At 42.6% G+C, this 17,159-nt stretch overlaps 3 protein-coding genes and 1 long non-coding RNA gene across 4 annotated transcripts; 3 read left to right on the top strand and 1 right to left on the bottom strand.

The window, feature by feature from the left end:
- Positions 1–1,608: 1,608 nt before the first annotated feature.
- Positions 1,609–2,399, top strand: LOC309964548 (interferon omega-1-like; the record flags this gene model as incomplete). The annotated part of the gene is made up of 1 exon (XM_082843679.1): positions 1,609–2,399. The coding sequence occupies one exon, from the start codon at positions 1,609–1,611 to the stop codon at positions 2,194–2,196; it is 588 nt and encodes a 195-aa protein (XP_082699805.1). The 3' UTR covers positions 2,197–2,399.
- Positions 2,400–9,057: 6,658 nt separating this feature from the next.
- On the bottom strand, positions 9,058–10,723 carry LOC309963878. The gene is made up of 3 exons (XR_014326314.1): positions 10,463–10,723; positions 9,553–9,620; positions 9,058–9,109 (listed from the first exon to the last, which is right to left on the bottom strand). It is a non-coding gene; the product is annotated as an uncharacterized lncRNA (long non-coding RNA).
- Positions 10,724–11,048: 325 nt separating this feature from the next.
- On the top strand, positions 11,049–11,561 carry LOC309963755 (interferon alpha-13-like; the record flags this gene model as incomplete). Its single annotated transcript, XM_082842296.1, has 1 exon — positions 11,049–11,561. One exon carries the CDS (start codon positions 11,049–11,051, stop codon positions 11,559–11,561), a length of 513 nt encoding a protein of 170 aa, XP_082698422.1.
- Positions 11,562–15,250: 3,689 nt separating this feature from the next.
- On the top strand, positions 15,251–15,796 carry LOC309963682 (interferon alpha-1-like; the record flags this gene model as incomplete). Its single annotated transcript, XM_082842198.1, has 1 exon — positions 15,251–15,796. One exon carries the CDS (start codon positions 15,251–15,253, stop codon positions 15,794–15,796), a length of 546 nt encoding a protein of 181 aa, XP_082698324.1.
- Between the last annotated feature and the right edge of the window lie 1,363 nt (positions 15,797–17,159).

Below are 17,159 nucleotides of genomic sequence, written 5' to 3'. Positions count from 1 at the left end.
TTCTTTACCTCCCTTTATTGTTCTTACCTCATCATGAATTAGAACTAATGCAGGAGCAGCGAGACAAATCTTGTCCAATAAGTCACTAAGTGAATATAAGTGACAAAAACTTTAAATGAAAAATTACACACAAGTAAAGGAAAGAAGGCGATTTCTCTCTGACCTAATCCTGGGCCTCGCTGCCCTGCATTCTCAGAGGGAGACAGAGACAGAGGAAGGGAGAAGCCCACTGGCATCAACTGACTGAATGAACAACTGAACCTCACTGGTTTCTGTGACATAAGCTTTAACGAGAGACAACACCGTCCCTGAATTCTCTGCCCCCAGCTCAGAAACTTTGAGCATAACAAGTGTTGACTAGTTTTAGTAAAAGAGTTGAATAATAAAATTTGTATTTGGCAAAATAAAAATTATGTGTCTACTCAGGGTAAAATGATTAGAATTGGGTAACTCCTCCACCACCTTAGAGAAAACACACTTTTGCTCTCAGCGTCTGAGGGCTGCTGACACTTCTGATACCTGAGGACATGGGTCAGGAGGGGAGGAGGTCACCACTGAGGACTAGGGTCCTTCACACAAACACTCCGGGGGCAAGGGTGAGGGTCCTGGAAGATGAATTATTTTCCCAACAAATAAACAAGCCCCTCCCCAGATAGGAGATTGTAAAGTCCTCGGGATGTGGTGAGCCTGCCCTCAGGGTGGGAGTCCAGGTTAGGAAGGGGACTCTGTCACTCTAGAGGAGAGGGTGTAACTAGATGTGATCTCTCCCTTGTGACTGAGGTGCTGCTGGGGAAATACAATTGTCTTGGAATTAGGATCTCCACACCCATATTCTCCTGAAAAGAACCAGGATTCCTGGTGGGGGTACTGGCCCAGCCTGTGGAGGACTATAGGTCTCCAGTAAGAAAATGGTGGAAAGAAAGGACAATATCTATAATAGTCCTCACCTCGTGGTCCCCTGAAGCATGACCACATGGACATGAAGGAACATGTTCTAGAAGGAAAGGAAACATGGGAGAAGCTCATGGACTCATAATAATCAGCCTCTTCTCTAAATCAAACACTAAACAAAACCCATCTTTTGTTTCAAACAGCTTATGCCAGAGTGATCTGGTAAATCCCTAAGCAAATACAGAAGGCATATGGCTGAGAGAGCCTGCCTTCCTAGGTAAACTAAGAGGTAAAAATGGAACCTAAGATCAGGGCTAAAAATTTGTTCCTGGAACAGAGAAGACCAACATTTATGCATGAAAGAGATATAGAATGTGCGTATTTACAAACCTACATCACTTCTGACTTTAAGACGAAAACTTTTCTCATTTCATTAATAAATATCCATTTGGATGGGCACATCTGAAATTACTGGGAAAATTAAACTTCTTGCAAAATTAATAGTTTAGAATGATGACATCTTCATAGACCATACTGAGAAGATATAAGTGAAAATCAAAAAACGGAAGTAAAAGTGTATAGAAATGTTTAGAAAATGAAAATTACTGTGTTCCCTATTTAATGGCCTAGCTTAGAAAGAATGTCATCACACAACCTACCCCCAAGGTTCCCCCGGACGCCCGTCTCAGCCAGGCCAGCAGCAGCCTCATTTGCCCCATGGCCTTCGTGCTCTCTCTACTGACCGCCCTGGTGGTGGTCAGCTACGGCCCTGGTGGATCTCTGGGCTGCGACCTGTCTCAGAACCACGTGCGGATTAGCAGGAAGAACTTCATGCTTCTGGGCCAGATGCGGAGAATCTCCCCTCATTTCTGTCTGAAGGACAGAAAAGACTTCGGTTTCCCCCAGGACCTGGTGGATGGCAGCCAGCTCCCGAAGGCCCAGGCCACCTCTGTCCTCCACAAGATGCTCCAGCAGGTCTTCCGCCTCTTCCACACAGAGCGCTCCCCTGCCGCCTGGGACACCTCCCTCCTGGACAAACTCCGCACTGGACTCCATCAGCAGCTGGAGGACCTGGACGCCTGCTTGGTGCAGGCGATGGGAGATGAAGAAACTGCCCTGGGAGTGACGGGCCCTACACTGGCCGTGAAGAGGTACTTCCAGGGAATCCACCTCTACCTGAAAGAGAAGAAATACAGTGACTGTGCCTGGGAAATTGTCAGAGTGGAAATCATGAGATCCTTGTCTTCATCAACCAACTTGCAAGAAAGGATAAGAATTATGCATGGAGACCTGGGGTCACCTTGAAATGATTCTCATTGACTAAGATGCCCTATCACCCTTGCACACATGTCTTTAGTCATTTCAGAAGGCTCTTATTTCAACTTTAATCACAGAATTTATTGTATTAATTCAGCGAATACTTTGTCAGTAGAGATAAGCAAGTATATGTTAAAATTATTCAGCTTCAGGGGATCAGTCCCTAAGCAATGACTACCCTGTTATTTATTTATTCTGTTTATTTGTTTATTTATATATTTATGTATCTTATTTTTATATTTTCATATCAATATATTTATACTTACATTGTATTAAAATTTAGAAAATATTCACCTTTCCATTTCATTAAATTTGCATTTTGTTTTATTTATTAAATTCTTATGAGAGAAAACTTCTTGAGTTTTTTAAGTTCTGAAACCTACATTCTTATCTTTTTCTGTGTAAATTTATTTCAGACTAGTATTGGTCCATTTTGTCCTTTGGAACAGTCCTACCACTTTCATTTCAGGAAATGCTTGTCAAAAGGTGGAATTCCATGGAATTGAGGGTAGTCCTGAAAATTATGGAGAATGGTTAGTCCTGATGTCATAGGTGTAACTGATTTATACCAAAAGGAAAGAGTGGTCGGTGCAAATACCTGTGGGAAGGAGTCATCTCCTCGAGGGAAGCTGGTGACATATGGTGTTGACTGGCCAATCCTGGCACCTTCCTCTCACCTTCTCCCCGGTCCTGCTTTACTGAACCATTCATCCCTTACACATAACTTCAGACCCTCCACCTCACTGACCAGCTACACAGCTGCTCTGGTTCTGTGCAGGTTTCCAGCTTCAAGGTTTCTGTTAGAGTGAAAGCCACAGGAAGAGAGCACAAGTGAAAGGAGAGTTCTAGGATTTTCAAAACCTCTATGAGAAGGAGCCAGGGTTCATGGCACTGGATCCCAGCTCTGCTATTAATAGCAGTGTGACCTTGACAAATAACACAATCACTAAGCTCCCTAGTTTCCTCACCTTTAATATGGGGACAGTAGTAGTATTTTTTCATAGGATTATTCTCAGGATACAGTGAGTAAATATACACAAGAGGCATAAAAGTGTGTCTGTCAGAAATAATCAGGACTGTTAGAGTCACAGAGTGGCTACCATCGGGGAGGAGAAGGAGAGCTGCTCTGAGGTAGCAACTGGAAAGCAACATAAGAAACATGCTAGGTCCTGGGCAAAATCTATTACGTTTAACTTGGGTGCTAGTTTCACAATGTATTCAGTGTGTGAAATTTCCCTGTGCTGTATGTTGAAGATACTTGCAATTTCTGTGTATTATACTTCTTTTTTTTCAAAACAATAAATTTATTTATTTATTTACATTTTATTTTTGGCTGCATTGGGTCTTCGTTGCAGCGAGTGGGGGCTATTCTTACTTGCGGTGCGCAGGCTTCTCATTGCGGTGGCTTCTCTTGTCACGAAGCATGGACTCTAGGCACGCGGGCTTCAGTAGTTGTGGCACACAAGTTTAGTTGCTCCGCGGCTTGTGGGATCTTCCCGGACCACGGCTTGAACTCGTGTCCCCTGCATTGGCAGGCGGATTCTTAACCACTCTGCCACCAGGGAAGTCCTTGTGTATTCTACTTCTGAAAGATATTCTGGGAATTAGTAAAAATTCTTTGAGAAAGAAGGATCAGTAGAAAATACTTGGATCCACTTTAAAAATGAATAATATGGAAATAACAGAGACCTCAAATAATGTAAAAAGTCACATTTTTCATTAATAATGTTTGTTGCTTCTTTAGTATGAGAAAGGCACAAAATAGCTTGTGAACTCTTTCATTTTGGGGGCTTTCAGCAGCAACGCAGAGCAGGAAGAAAAAAGCAGGAGCTATGAAAGGTAAGGTTCTGCTCTCTAATCCTGGGCTCTCCCGGGTTTGATCTTAGTTCTCTTCTCCATACAGTCCCAGGTCTATAATTGCTGGCAATGTCACCTCCTAGAGCCTGTACTCTCAGAAAATAATGGCCCCCCAGAGGAGACACTCAGAGCTAGAAAGCAAAGAAGTCAGGACCTGGGACACTTCTAACCCAGGCTCTGCTCGTCCATGTGAAAGCTGGGCCATGGCACTTACCCATCAAGTGACAGTGTGAGACGTGGTGGAACAATGACTGTTTTGGGGGCAAAATTTTGGATAATGACTCAGACAACTTAACCTCCCTAAGTTTCATAGTCTGTGTCTGGGAGAGTCCCAGGATTGTTGTGATGATTGCCTGGGGCAATGTGTGTGAAAGAGCTTTGAAATGACACCGCTCTACACATATGGACCTTACTATTAGTGTCATTGAACCTCTGACCTCGAATTCTAGTTCCTGGGCATTAATCTTGAAAGAATCTCTTCCCAGTAGAACAGTCTGCTCAGCATGTTCCACTCTCTCTTTGCTTCCACTCTCCCTAGACACACCCAGGCTCCTATTTTGGGTTTGCAGAGCTCACCTGAAAGGCACTCATGTGACACCAGCCCCACCCTCTCTTCAGAAAGGTGATTCATATCTTCTGTCATCTCAGGCATCCCTCTTGCTAGCTGGCCCTGTGGAATTCCAGGGTCCTAGTCCAGCAAGAGGTTGACACGAGGGAGTCCCACTGGGAACAGATTATGGAAGGAAGCCTTGGGGTAAGGCATCTTCTGAAAACAAAATGGTCTCTCTCAAAAACAGCAAAGTTCATTCTTCACAAGTAAATCGTTTCTTCTAAAAGAGTGTTTTCTTTTGTCTCTGCTGCATTTGGGGGAAGGATGCAGTAGTCCAGAAACTGGGTTTAAGGAAAGGAAGAGGTTCTCCAGTTCTGATTGAGAGCTGACTTTGAGTGTTTGAGGCAGAGGAAGGTTAGGGAGAGAGTCTGACAGTGGCCTTGCACGCCCTCTACCATCTCAGCCACCTTCATTTGTGTCATGATGAATACAGCCCTTCACAAAGCAAATACAAAAGCATAGGAATTTGACAAATGCTGAGGGGCTTTACAAATTGAGAAAATCCATTAAAGAACGAGTCTCAGGAACTGGACTTCCCAGTCCTTCCCCTTCTCCATCATGATACTGATCTGTAAACAGCCGTGGGTTGGAATGTTTCGGGTTACACAGGCACATAGATTCCCAAATGTCCCAATCAGCCTCTAGGAACAGAGACAAGAAACTTCACATATTCCCCAAAACAGCACTGGAATTTGGCATTCCTGAGGTCTCAAGTTCAGAAGGAAATGGAACAAACCAGAGGACCCCAAATATTTTGATGGAGAATAACTTTCATCTAACTCCAAGGCCTTCTTGCGTCCTGATGAAGGCTGGGCAAAGCAGCTCAGCTCCCCAGTTCTCAATTTAGCCTTAATGAAAGTGTACAGCTGAGGACTTTTCGCCTTTCCTTTCTCATGGGACAGGCTCTGCAGCAGCAGGGATGCAGAACTCCTGGCCATGTTTGTGGTTGAGCAACCAGGGACAAGAGGAGGCCAAAGGGGAGGCAGAGCAGTATAGGGTCGTAGCAAACCTGGGAGTGGAACTGCATAGTCTTATCAGGCTTAGGAAAGAGATCTCCATCTACATCAGGTACCGTAGCACTCAGCTCACTCTCCAGCTACACTTCTTATTCCCACCCAGTAACCTGCACACTGTTAGGGACATCATTGGTCCTCAGAGTTGTTAATAAAAGTGATAAGTGTAATAAGCTTAACATAGTTGTGTCAGTAAAAGTGTTTGAAAATGACAGTCTTGCTGCATCTTCTCTTGTGGGTTACTCTCGTCTTCTCAGGTGACCAGTAAATTTGTTAGCTCGGCATCTCCTTAGTCTTCCTTCGGCTTCATGCATGATTTAGGGCAATTGTTTTCTTTTTCCTACAGTACAGTTTTCTCAGCATTAGAATAGGGATAATGAGACTACTATATTCCATTCAACATACCATCGCATGTTATATGCTCTATATCATGAGAATATAACAAGTCATAAACTTATCTTAAGTGAGCAGATTATTTTAAGCACCAGGGACATATTAAACATAGCAATGATAGTTGTTATTGTGACAGGTATGCACAAAGGAGTAAAAGCAATTATTTCATGTCCACTCAAAAGATACATAGTTTTTTAAGATTTTTTTTGATGTGGACAATTTTTAAAGTCTTTGTTGAATTTGTTACAATATTGCTTGTTTTTTTTTTATGTTTGGGTTTTGTGGTCCTGAGGCATGTGGGATCTTACCTTCCCAACGAGGGATCGAACTCACGCCCCCTGCATTGGAAGGAGAAGTCTTAACCACTGGACCGCCAGGGAGGTCCCCAGAAGATATTGATATAATGCCATATTTGTGCCTTACTGAGCTCATAATTTTGTTATGCAAAAATTCTACCTCTGTGAATTAAAATAGGATCATCTTTTTAAGTATTGTGCAAAGCATACAAACACATTTTTAAATTCTACGAGCAAATGCAATATTCTCACAGATGTACCAAACACTAGATTGCAAATACCCATGGATCTCTAGTGGGCATCAAAACAAAATGCAGCCAGTGCATTGGCACAGAAGATATTTATCAATATTAAGTAGAAAGTAATATATTAAATTTAAATTTACATCATGCTGAAATTAAAAGCATTTTGATGCAGATTACAAATTTTTATGCAATTTATCCATATAAGATGACATTTTGAAGTAGTGAATAAAACTCTCCAATGAAAAACCCTGATTATATATATAAAGCTGAATGCTTTATCTATGAAGCCTTAAGGGTCTTCTAAGACCCTTGCTTAAAACAAATGAGAGGAAAAAAATATCTTGAAAATTGAGATTAATTTCTTAACATACTTACTAGGTCATAAGATATTGCCAATAAGCTACATCTTACTGAGGTTAGAGATCAACGTGAAGCAGCCTTGGCTGACATGTCCGAAGCATCAGATACTTGTTATTATACCCGCCATTTTAAAGTCTGACGCTCATCTGGTCTCCCTGTCACCACCGTCCTCTGCTTTTCTGCCCCTCCTTCTCTCCTTCCTTTGTTGACTCCACACTCTCATCTTAGGGAATTGGTGTTCCTCAAAGATCTATGCTAGTCCCACACTTCATCCTCTCTGCACATATAGTCTCAACCTCCCAAATAGTTCCAAACGTCCTCTCTATGACTGTTGACTTCCATATGCATGTCTTTACCCAGGGTCACATCTCCAAACAAATGTCATTAGCTCCAAACCCTCATATTTACCTGCTACCCTAGATGATCTCCACACATGGCCAAACTTGACCAGCATGTAATTACTTGGCAAACTCCTGCAGACCCCTGGGATGCCAGCTTACCAACTGCTCTTGCAGATGCTTTCCCTGATCCAGTTGGCTGTCAGCAAACTGGTGCTGATGGGACCTGAAAACCTCCTTGTCCTTCAGGCAGGAAAACAAAGAAGATTCTCCCTGTTAGGGGCAGGACTGTGAGGGTCTCCTGCTTTGGCAGCCTGTGGTTCTGGGCCAGGTGACAGCTAAGGGTGCAGACAGGGCTGGAGAACATCATCCTGGGTGTCCTCAGTGAGGAGGGTGGCAGGCCCCGATGAGCCTGGTGATGCAGGTGTCTGGCTGTGGGAGCCTGTATCCAGCTGCTCTGAGTACCTGCCTGCAAATGAGATTCTTAAATAAGCCATTTATGGGCAACATAGAATGTCACAACTTCAATTCTTTTATTACACTGGAAATTAAACACACTCCTGGACCATGAAAGAGTATCAATCCAATAGGATGTATTCATCTAAATGAGACCCAAGGTTGAAATAAAAACCTGAGTCTCAATATATCTCTTTTTCAGTTCTAATACGAATACTTAGAGGTTTGACCCTGTACTCTATTTTGCCACTTCTTAAATTGCACCAAAATACAACTAGCCTCACCTCTCTGCATTCTCCTCTAAAGGGACTCATACATCAGATTTAAATTCTTCCACATTTCTTTACAGGACCATAGCTCACATTTTCTGAAAGTTTACAGATAATGGTGACATAAAAATGAACAGCAAGGGTGAATTCATGCAGTTCTCTTCATTCTATCACCAGAAATGTTCTGACTGCGTATATATGTGACAATGCGCTTGGCAATGTGGATTCCAGGAAAGTGAGGCAGGGATGGTGACTGCCCTCCAGGGAGCAGGGAGGACAGACTTTAGAGGCAGGATTAGGATGAAGGAAGCACCACGTGCTCAGTGCAGCTGAGGGCCAGTGCTCAGAGCTGATGAAGACGAGGGCCTGGGAGCAGCAGAAGGCTCCACTCTGACAAAAATCTGGGGCTCCTGAATTTAAATGACATCAGATTTTCATTTCCTCTTTTAAAAAATGGAGACAACTTTAGTTGTGGTCACACAAGACATTGCCTAGATCAAATAAAATAAAGTTTGCAAAGTACAGGCTGAGAATTTGAACAGAGTGAATGATAGCAGCCTTTTGTATTAATATAACAAATGGTAACCTGTATAGTCCACCCTCAGCCCAGCCAAGAGAAGCTCTGACTACAGGTTCCTTAATACTCAGGGGTCTGCATGTTGAGGCCCCCAAATGCAAACTCTAGGAGAAGGATTGCCTGTAGGCCTCCGAAGGAGTAGAGACCTAGTCTCCACCCTTAGAGCAGTGCCCCGTACATTAAGGAGAGAAATCCTACGGCACCTGAAGCTCTTTGCAGCATCTAAGAAAGTGTTTTGACCTCCTCCCACAAAAAAAAAAGAAAAAAAAAAAAAGGCTGCTCTGTGACTAGTATAAACGAGATAAATAGTCCTTTTCCTCACCTTATTTTGTTTCAGACCACCTCTGGTGTTAATTTTTAAGACACAGATTAAATTATACCTTAAAAACAAACATAACCTCAGAGAAAATGATCAGATTTGTGGTTACCATAGCCAAGGGGGTGTGAGTTGAGAAAATCAGAAGGCAGTCAAAAGGGTTTTTCCTTCCTTTAAAAAAAGACATTAAAATAATGTTGTAGAGACCAGGAAAATGGTAAGAAATATATATATGGGGGAGAGATGATGAGAATTAAAGCATTCCTAGATTTTCAGCCATGGAACAGCACAATACTCTAATTCAAAAGCTATTTCCTGGGTTAGCATTAGGGCAACGTTAAGCTAGTACTTCTCTTAAGCACGAATGGTAAGAAGGCACCAAATCTAAGTCATCAAGATAAAGGATGTTTTAATGCAATAGTTTAAAATGAAACTTAATCCCAAAATATGCACGAGGAACAAAATATAAAACTTTTAAGTAAAGAAATGAAGCTGACCTCCATTTGCATGGCCCTGACAGTCTTACAAAGTAAGCCTTCATGATGTAAATGAAATCTGGGCAAATTCCACTTAGTGTATAAAATTCTTACTAAAGAAAAATGAAAAAGTCTGACCTGCTAAACGTCCTCAATTGCTTGTACACACCAACTCTTCTTTCTAACCTTATAGTCAAGGTGAGGTCCTGGAAAGACATTTCAGGAACATGAGTTAAAAATCAGTTAAGACTATCACGGGGTCATTAGAAATTGTCAAACATGGTAATTCCCTCAATTAAAAACAAGCAAAAAAGTAATCTTGACAATATTAATGAGTTGGCTTCCATTAAAGATAGAAAAGTAAAACTATATTAAATACTCGGGGCTTTGCCGGTGGCGCAGTGGTTAAGAATCCGCCTGCCAACTCAGGGGACACGAGTTCGAGCCCTGGTCTAGGAAGATCCCACATGCCAAGGAGCAACTAAGTCCATGTGCTGCTACTACTGAGCCTGTGCTCTGGAACCCGCGAGCCACGACTACTGAAGCCTGCGCACCTAGAGCCTGTGCTCCTCAGCAAGAGAAGCCACCACAATGAGAAGCCTGCACACCGCAATGAAGACTGAACCCAGCCTAAAATAAATAAACCCAGCCTAAAATAAATAAACAAATAATTAATTATATGAAATACTTACTTTAGTATAAAGACAATATAGTTTAAATAAAGTTTAATAAAATGCTATATTTTAATATGAAAATATATTTTAATATTCTATGCTTAATATTGAAAATATTTTAACATAAATTTATAAAAATATCAAACATTTAAAATATTTAATTTAAATATATGAATTAGGTTAAATATAAAATTAATTTTAAAATGTAAAAAAAGGCTGTGAATTTTTTTAATATTCCTACTTGTCAGATATTCAATACTTTCTCCCTCACTTTAACGCTGTATCCTTGAAAGACTCCATGAAGTCCCAGAGAATCTACAGGGGCGCTCAGCTCCCGCGTCCTCGGCCCCGGTGGTGGCCGCGCCCCGACTCACCCCTCAGGGCGTCCCCAACACCGTCCTGTCGTCCCATCGCCGCCGCCGCCTTCCCCTTTCTCTGGGCCTTCGCTGTCTCGCGCCAGAAACGAGCCCGAATCGGAAAAATCGGCTCCCCTTTCTCTGCGGCTGGGGATCGCTCTGATTCCCCACCTCAGACCGCTCAGAAAAAGGCTTCTTTCCCAAAAATTGCCTCGCTCAAGTTTCTGTGAGAAAATAAAGCGCAAAACTCAGGGGAAGCCTGAAAATGCAAAGTTCTTGTTGCCAGCCAGACAAAAATTCTCTGGCGAGGCCGCCACAAGGCTTCCTCTTCAACACACAGCACCGAGAAAACCAAGGTGTTTCGCGCACTATGCTGATTATTAAAGCAGCCGCAGGGACTACTTTTCGCCCTGTCTCTCGAGCTGCAGGAGACAGCTGCAGAAGGCAAACTTAATCGTCGGCGTTTCCCAAACAAACCCTGCGCCCTCTACCGGCCGCCTAGGGAAGGACGCTGTCCACAGTTCCAGGGAAGGAAGCTTCCCTCCAATTGTTTGGCGGTGCCCACGCCTCTCCTGGCGGCCATCTAGTGAATCACTCATTCTTAATGGCCCAGATCTATTTGCTAGTGGCAGGAGTGCTGCTCTGCTCTATCCCTGCTTACTCTCTTGGCTGGAACTTGCCTAGAAGCCATAGCCAGGAAAACAAGGACGTCTTCCAACATTTGGAACAGATGCAAAGGATCCCCTCTCAGTGGTGCCTAAAGGACAGAACCGACTTCAAATTTCCTTGGAAAAGAGAGAATATCACCCCAATCCAGGTGACTCAAGGCACCTGTCACCACCATCTGATGCTCCAGCAGATCTTCAACCTCTTCACCACGGAGGACAGCCGTGCTGCCTGGAACAACACCCTCCTCGATAAACTTCTCTCTAGCCTTCATCTGAGGCTGCACCGACTGGAGCAGATGAAAAAAGACAATCTGGATTGTCGAGATTTGGGACGTGCTGCCCGGGAGTATTTCCATGGAATCCATGTCTATCTGAAGGCAAAGGAATACAGCCCCTGTGCCTGGGAGGTTGTCAGAGTGGAAATTAAAAGGTGCCTTTCCCTTATGTAAGAATCCTCAAAGAAATGTCAACAAATACAGAATATTTTTTATACTCGTGACACTTCTCATTCAATTACATTAGTGTTCAAGTCCAAAGCAATCTCGACTTGTGTTTCCTCACAGGCTGAAAAATGTCTGAAAAGAAAATCATGATTTTAAAAAAGGTTTTGACAGAACACAATCTCTTTTCTTGTATAAATAATTTTATAACGTAATTTAAAAGATTACTTAAGTTTTGGGAGAGGTATTTCCTATTTTCAACACATGAAGTATAGAAAGGTTTTTTGGATAGTGTGGTGTTAAAGATATTTGTCAGTTAACTTAATGCTGACTGCTGTAACGGGTAAAGAGAATGCTGTCAGGAATTTGATCATAATAGAATCTTATCTTTCCCTGGTATAAGAACACAAGGCAGGCATTCCTGATCAGATGGATGTTCTAAGTTGCTCTCCAAAGAGTGATTCGGGGACATGGGTACCCCCTGTTTTGTGGATTTTTCCATCATCAACAGGTGACTGCAAATTTTTCTGCAGTATTTGAGTCTATTCCATTCAGTGGTAAAGGGAAAAAGTCTGGTGCATCACATGGGACGTTTTCAAGGGCCAGGACTATACAGGGCAAGAGCACTTCTGCTCACATTACATGGCCTGGATTTATCCTTGTGGAAATCTCACTGCAAAGAAGTTGGGAAATTATTGGATGATTAATAGACGAGGAGACAAGTTCAGTGCATAAGACCACTTTTCATCTTTACACTATTTGTCCTAATGAAGTTCTGGGTGGGGTGGAGGGGAAAAACTAATGTTCTTGCTTGCACACACTTCATTAAAAAACAATCTGACCCACAGAGAAAGAGAAATATCATTTATATGTGGAATCTAAAAAAAATGATACAAATGAACTTATTTACAATACAGAAACGCTCCACTTCTGGTGAAAGCCTGCTTCAGGTCTCACACTGCAGAGTTCTCCTTGTATCATCATACAGCAGGTGAGGGAGGCATTTATCTCTGACCTCGTTGATAAGGGCACTGATTCCATCGTGAGGCCTCCATCTTCACACCCTAATCAAGTCCCAAAGGGCCCGCCACCTGATACCATCACTTTGGGGGTTAGGACTTCCAAATATGAATTTTGTGGGGACGGAAACATTCAGACCAGAAAGGGCATTGAAGGCTACATGTCTTGGCATCCAGAAGAGAGAATATATTCATGTAAATAAAGAAGAATGAGCCATTTACCAGGCCAAAAGAGCAGACCGAGGACTCAGAATCCAAACTCTTGATTTCCAACCTGCAGTAATGCTTTAATTATTATGTGTCAAAATTTGGAAATCAAACTGAAATGGACCCCATCGTCCCTTGAAAGGGATAGAAGACACAGGAGGAAAAGGATCATTCATGAGTCTTTGTGAGGAGTCTCCAAGGAATCTCAGGATATAGGTAGTCATTGCCACATCCGTAAAGATCCACCGAAGAGTAACATGGTTAATTGTCTGGTTGCTGTGACCTGTGTGAATCAGGGAGACTTTGAGTTCAGATACATGGCTCTGTATGTGACATCAAGCTGGTTATTTTCTGTCATGACCTAGTAGAGGACAAATTAGCGACGAGGCCATCTTCCTGAGTTTAATAGAGTGCCGGGCAACGGCTGAAAATTGTGCTGCTCTTACAACTTGAATCCCCAGAGCCATAGGCTCCTTAAAGGAAAGAGAATCCTAGTGGTTTTAGCAACAAACTCAGTAGGCATGACTGATACCAGTAGGAGTAGAGTGGGAATACCAGCCACTGTCTATTATAATCCCAGCAAATACGACGGTGACAAAGGAAAATAGCTTGGTCATTCGTAACTGCCTTCCAGTGGGAGGAGACCATCTGAGAAACTGCTTTCGTTAAAAGTACCTGTTCGGGCTTCCCTGGTGGCGCAGTGGTTGAGAGTCCGCCTGCCGATGCAGGGGACACGGGTTCGTGCCCCAGTCTGGGAAGATCCCTCATGCCGCAGAGCGGCTGGGCCCGTGAGCCATGGCCGCTGAGCCTGCGTGTCCGGAGCCTGTGCTCCGCAATGTGAGAGGCCAAAACAGTGAGAGGCCCACGTACCGCAAAAAAAAAAACAAAAAAATTACCTGTTGCGTGATTACACTGGGCCTGGTTCCGAGGATACCACAGAGAATACGACAGAGTCCAGTTGCTACAGAGCTGATTTGCCACAGATAGTCACATACCTATTATTTATTGAAAGATCGGTATTAGAGGGGGCAGAGGCCACAGAACATCCACTGCAAAATAAAAGAATTCATGATCAGAGTTGAAAGTGAATTCTTTCCATGATACCAATCAACATTTATCCAGTTCTCAATTAATTACAAAGATGGTTTTCTTTTGTTTGAAAAGAATAGGCTTGGATTGGAACCTCTGACAGTCCTTTGGGGAATCTGAAATTCAATGCAAAAATACAGAGAAAGATTCAAATCGATGATGATTCCTAAATCATCTGGGAGCAGATCGCTCCCACGGGTGCAAACAGTAGTTGTTAGGGGTGCGAACAAATCTTAGCTACTACAATGGTGGGTGGCACTCCAAAGCTCAACCCTATCCAGCAAAATCTCATTCCTTTGTATTCATTTTTCTCTTTGGGTTTTCTTGTGTATGAGACGAGAGGCATTGACATTGAGTGCATGGAAGATACACAATATGCAGGATCAGTGCTACAAGCTATGGTGGCTTGATGTTTCATTACAGGACTTTCTCTCCATCATATGACTGGACTCAAAGTCATGATGTGAGAGGTGCCCTCTGCTTACTTATGAGCTGTCCTTGTCTGTCTTGCGGATTTTGCTTATGTTTGAGCCTCAGTGTGATGTGGGCATCGGGAATTAAGCACAAATAGGTTGTATTTTATTATTTAATTCTAAAAAAGTTATCTAGGAGATCAATAATTATGTCTAGTCCTAAAGAGAAAAAGTTGTTGACAATATCTAGAGGAATATCTAGCAGCTAGTGAAGTTAGAAATCATTTTATGATATGAATCAAAACTAAGATTAGTTAAAAATAAAAGTTAAGAAAATCATTTAAATTTTCAATGGTTTTAGCAGTTTTGATAGATTTTTAAATATATCTATACATTGGTATTCTTATGAAGTATTTGTATAAATTTTTATTGAATATGTATTTTGATACATTCCTATTTATTAAGTAAATGTATTACATTAAAAGTCATTCTGCACACCTAACCAAAATGTTAAATTAATTGCAGTAGCTTTTACAGCTAATTTTTAGCCTAAATATTTTTGTCATACTCACCACTGCTTTGAATAAAAAGAAAAAACTTTTCACTTTCTTTTTCTATTTATAAAGTAGAGATATGCATGGAGTACATACCGATGTACACAGTATATCTGTGTATCAAAATTTCATAGGGGGGCCATATGGAAAAAAAATATCTAGAAAGCTTCTGTGGGCAGGAGAAGGGGAGGCAAGGATGAAAAACAGTGGTTGAGAAACGCTGCCCTAACCTATCTGGAGAGTGCAAAATGAAAAGCAAAAACAGAAGTAGAAAGTAAGAGGGAACATTCAGAAAATGGAAACCAATTCACTCCCATTTAAGACCCAGGCCTGAAGGAAGGTCTTCAGAGAACCTAGAGAGCAGGGTTCACAGAGTCCCCACCTCAGCCAGGCCGGCAGCATCTGCAGGGTCCCCAATGTCCCCAACCTTGTCCTTACTCCTGGCCCTGGTGCTGCTCAGCTGCAACTCTAACTGCTCTCTGGGCTGCGACCTGCCTCAGACCCACAGCCTGGCTAACCCGAGGGCCCTCATGCTCCTGCGACAGATGAGGAGAATCTCCCCCTTCTCCTGCCTGAAGGACAGAAATGACTTTGGATTCCCCCAGGAGGCGTTTGGAGGCAACCAGTTCCAGAAGGCTCAAGCCATCGCCGTCGTCCATGAGATGATCCAGCAGACCTTCCAGCTCTTCAGCACAGAGGGCTCGGCTGCCGCTTGGGATGAGACCCTCCTGGACAAGTTCTGCACTGCACTTTATCAGCAGCTCACTGACCTGCAAGCCTGTCTGATGCAGGAGGCGGGGCTGGAAGGGACTCCCCTGCTGAAGGAGGACTCCATCCTGGCTGTGAGGAAATACTTCCACAGAATCACTGTCTATCTGCAAGACAAGAAGTACAGCCCTTGTGCCTGGGAGATTGTCAGAGCAGAAGTCATGAGATCCTTCTCTTCATCAACGAACTTGTAAGAAAGACTCAGGAGGAAGGAATGACACACACCTGGTTCAACACCGAAATGATTCTCAGTGACTAACAAGACCATACTTCCACCTGTGCTGCCATGTCAAAGACTCTCATTTCTGCTCTCATCATGCCCTGAATTGAATTAATTTGTCAAGTGTTTTCAGGAATATTAAGCAACATGATGTTCTACTCTACAGGCACTCGTCCCTCATAGATGCCCATGCTGATCTATCTACTTACTTATCTACTTAAATATTTATTTATCTATTTTAATATTTATTTCACTATTTATAAAGATTTAAATTATTTTTATTTACATAATATTATGTGCATGTATACAATGTGGTTAATAGAATAAATATATACTTTGTATTAACTCAGTTTATGAGTTTTCCTTGTGCATTAAATTCTTACTAGAGAAAACTTCCTGTTTTGCTTTTTTTCTTTAAAAAAGAAACAGCAAGGGGCATCCCTGGTGGCGCAGTGGTTGAGAGTCCGCCTGCCAATGCAGGGGACACAGGTTCGTGCCCCGGTCCGGGAAGATCCCACATGCTACGGAGCGGCTGGGCCCGTGAGCCATGGCCGCTGAGCCTGCGCGTCCGGAGCCTGTGCTCCGCAATGGGAGAGGCCAAAACAGTGAGAGGCCCGCGTACCACTAAAAAAAAAAAAAGAGGAAGAAACACCAAGCCTGAATGTGCAACCTGATTAAAGAATGTATGTTACAATTCCTTGACCCATCATTACGATTTTCACGTTAGAAATAAAAATAGACTTCTTCTAGCCAGGTCGTGTGTTGCCCTCAGGACCTAGAGGTGAACATAACTAATCCAATTCTGCTTTGGGTAACTTTGATTTTTTTTTTAAAGGAAAGTAACCTAAAAACAATAATCAGGTAATACAGGGACTTCCTTGGTGGTACAGTGTTTAAGACTCTGCTCTCCCAATACAGGCGGCCCGGATTCCATCCCTGGTCAGGGAACTAGATCCTGCATGCCACAAGTAAGAGCCCACATGCCGCAAACGACTAAAAGATCCCGAATGCTGCAACCAAAGATCCCGAATGCCGCGATGAAGATCCTGCACGCAGCAATGAAGATGCCGTGTGCCACAACTAACACCTGGCACAGCCAAATAAATAGATAAATAATTTTAAAAAATCAGTTAACTCACAATTAAATTTAATTATTTTTAAAATAGTACTAATTTGTAGTAGAAATTAATATCGGTTAAATTTAGTGCTACAGTGAGAAGGTGGGAAAATGGAATTTCCCCAGCAGAAGGTGGATCATGTCATGTGAGGATATAGAAATTAAAGCAGTAGATATTACCTATAGTTAACTAGTAGACATTTCAGTGCAAATGTCCATT

Source organism: Leucopleurus acutus, assembly GCF_964270905.1.
Source record: "Leucopleurus acutus genome assembly, chromosome: 7".
NCBI classification, from domain to species: Eukaryota; Metazoa; Chordata; class Mammalia; order Artiodactyla; family Delphinidae; genus Leucopleurus; species Leucopleurus acutus.
This window is presented reverse-complemented; position numbering and strand designations above follow the sequence as displayed.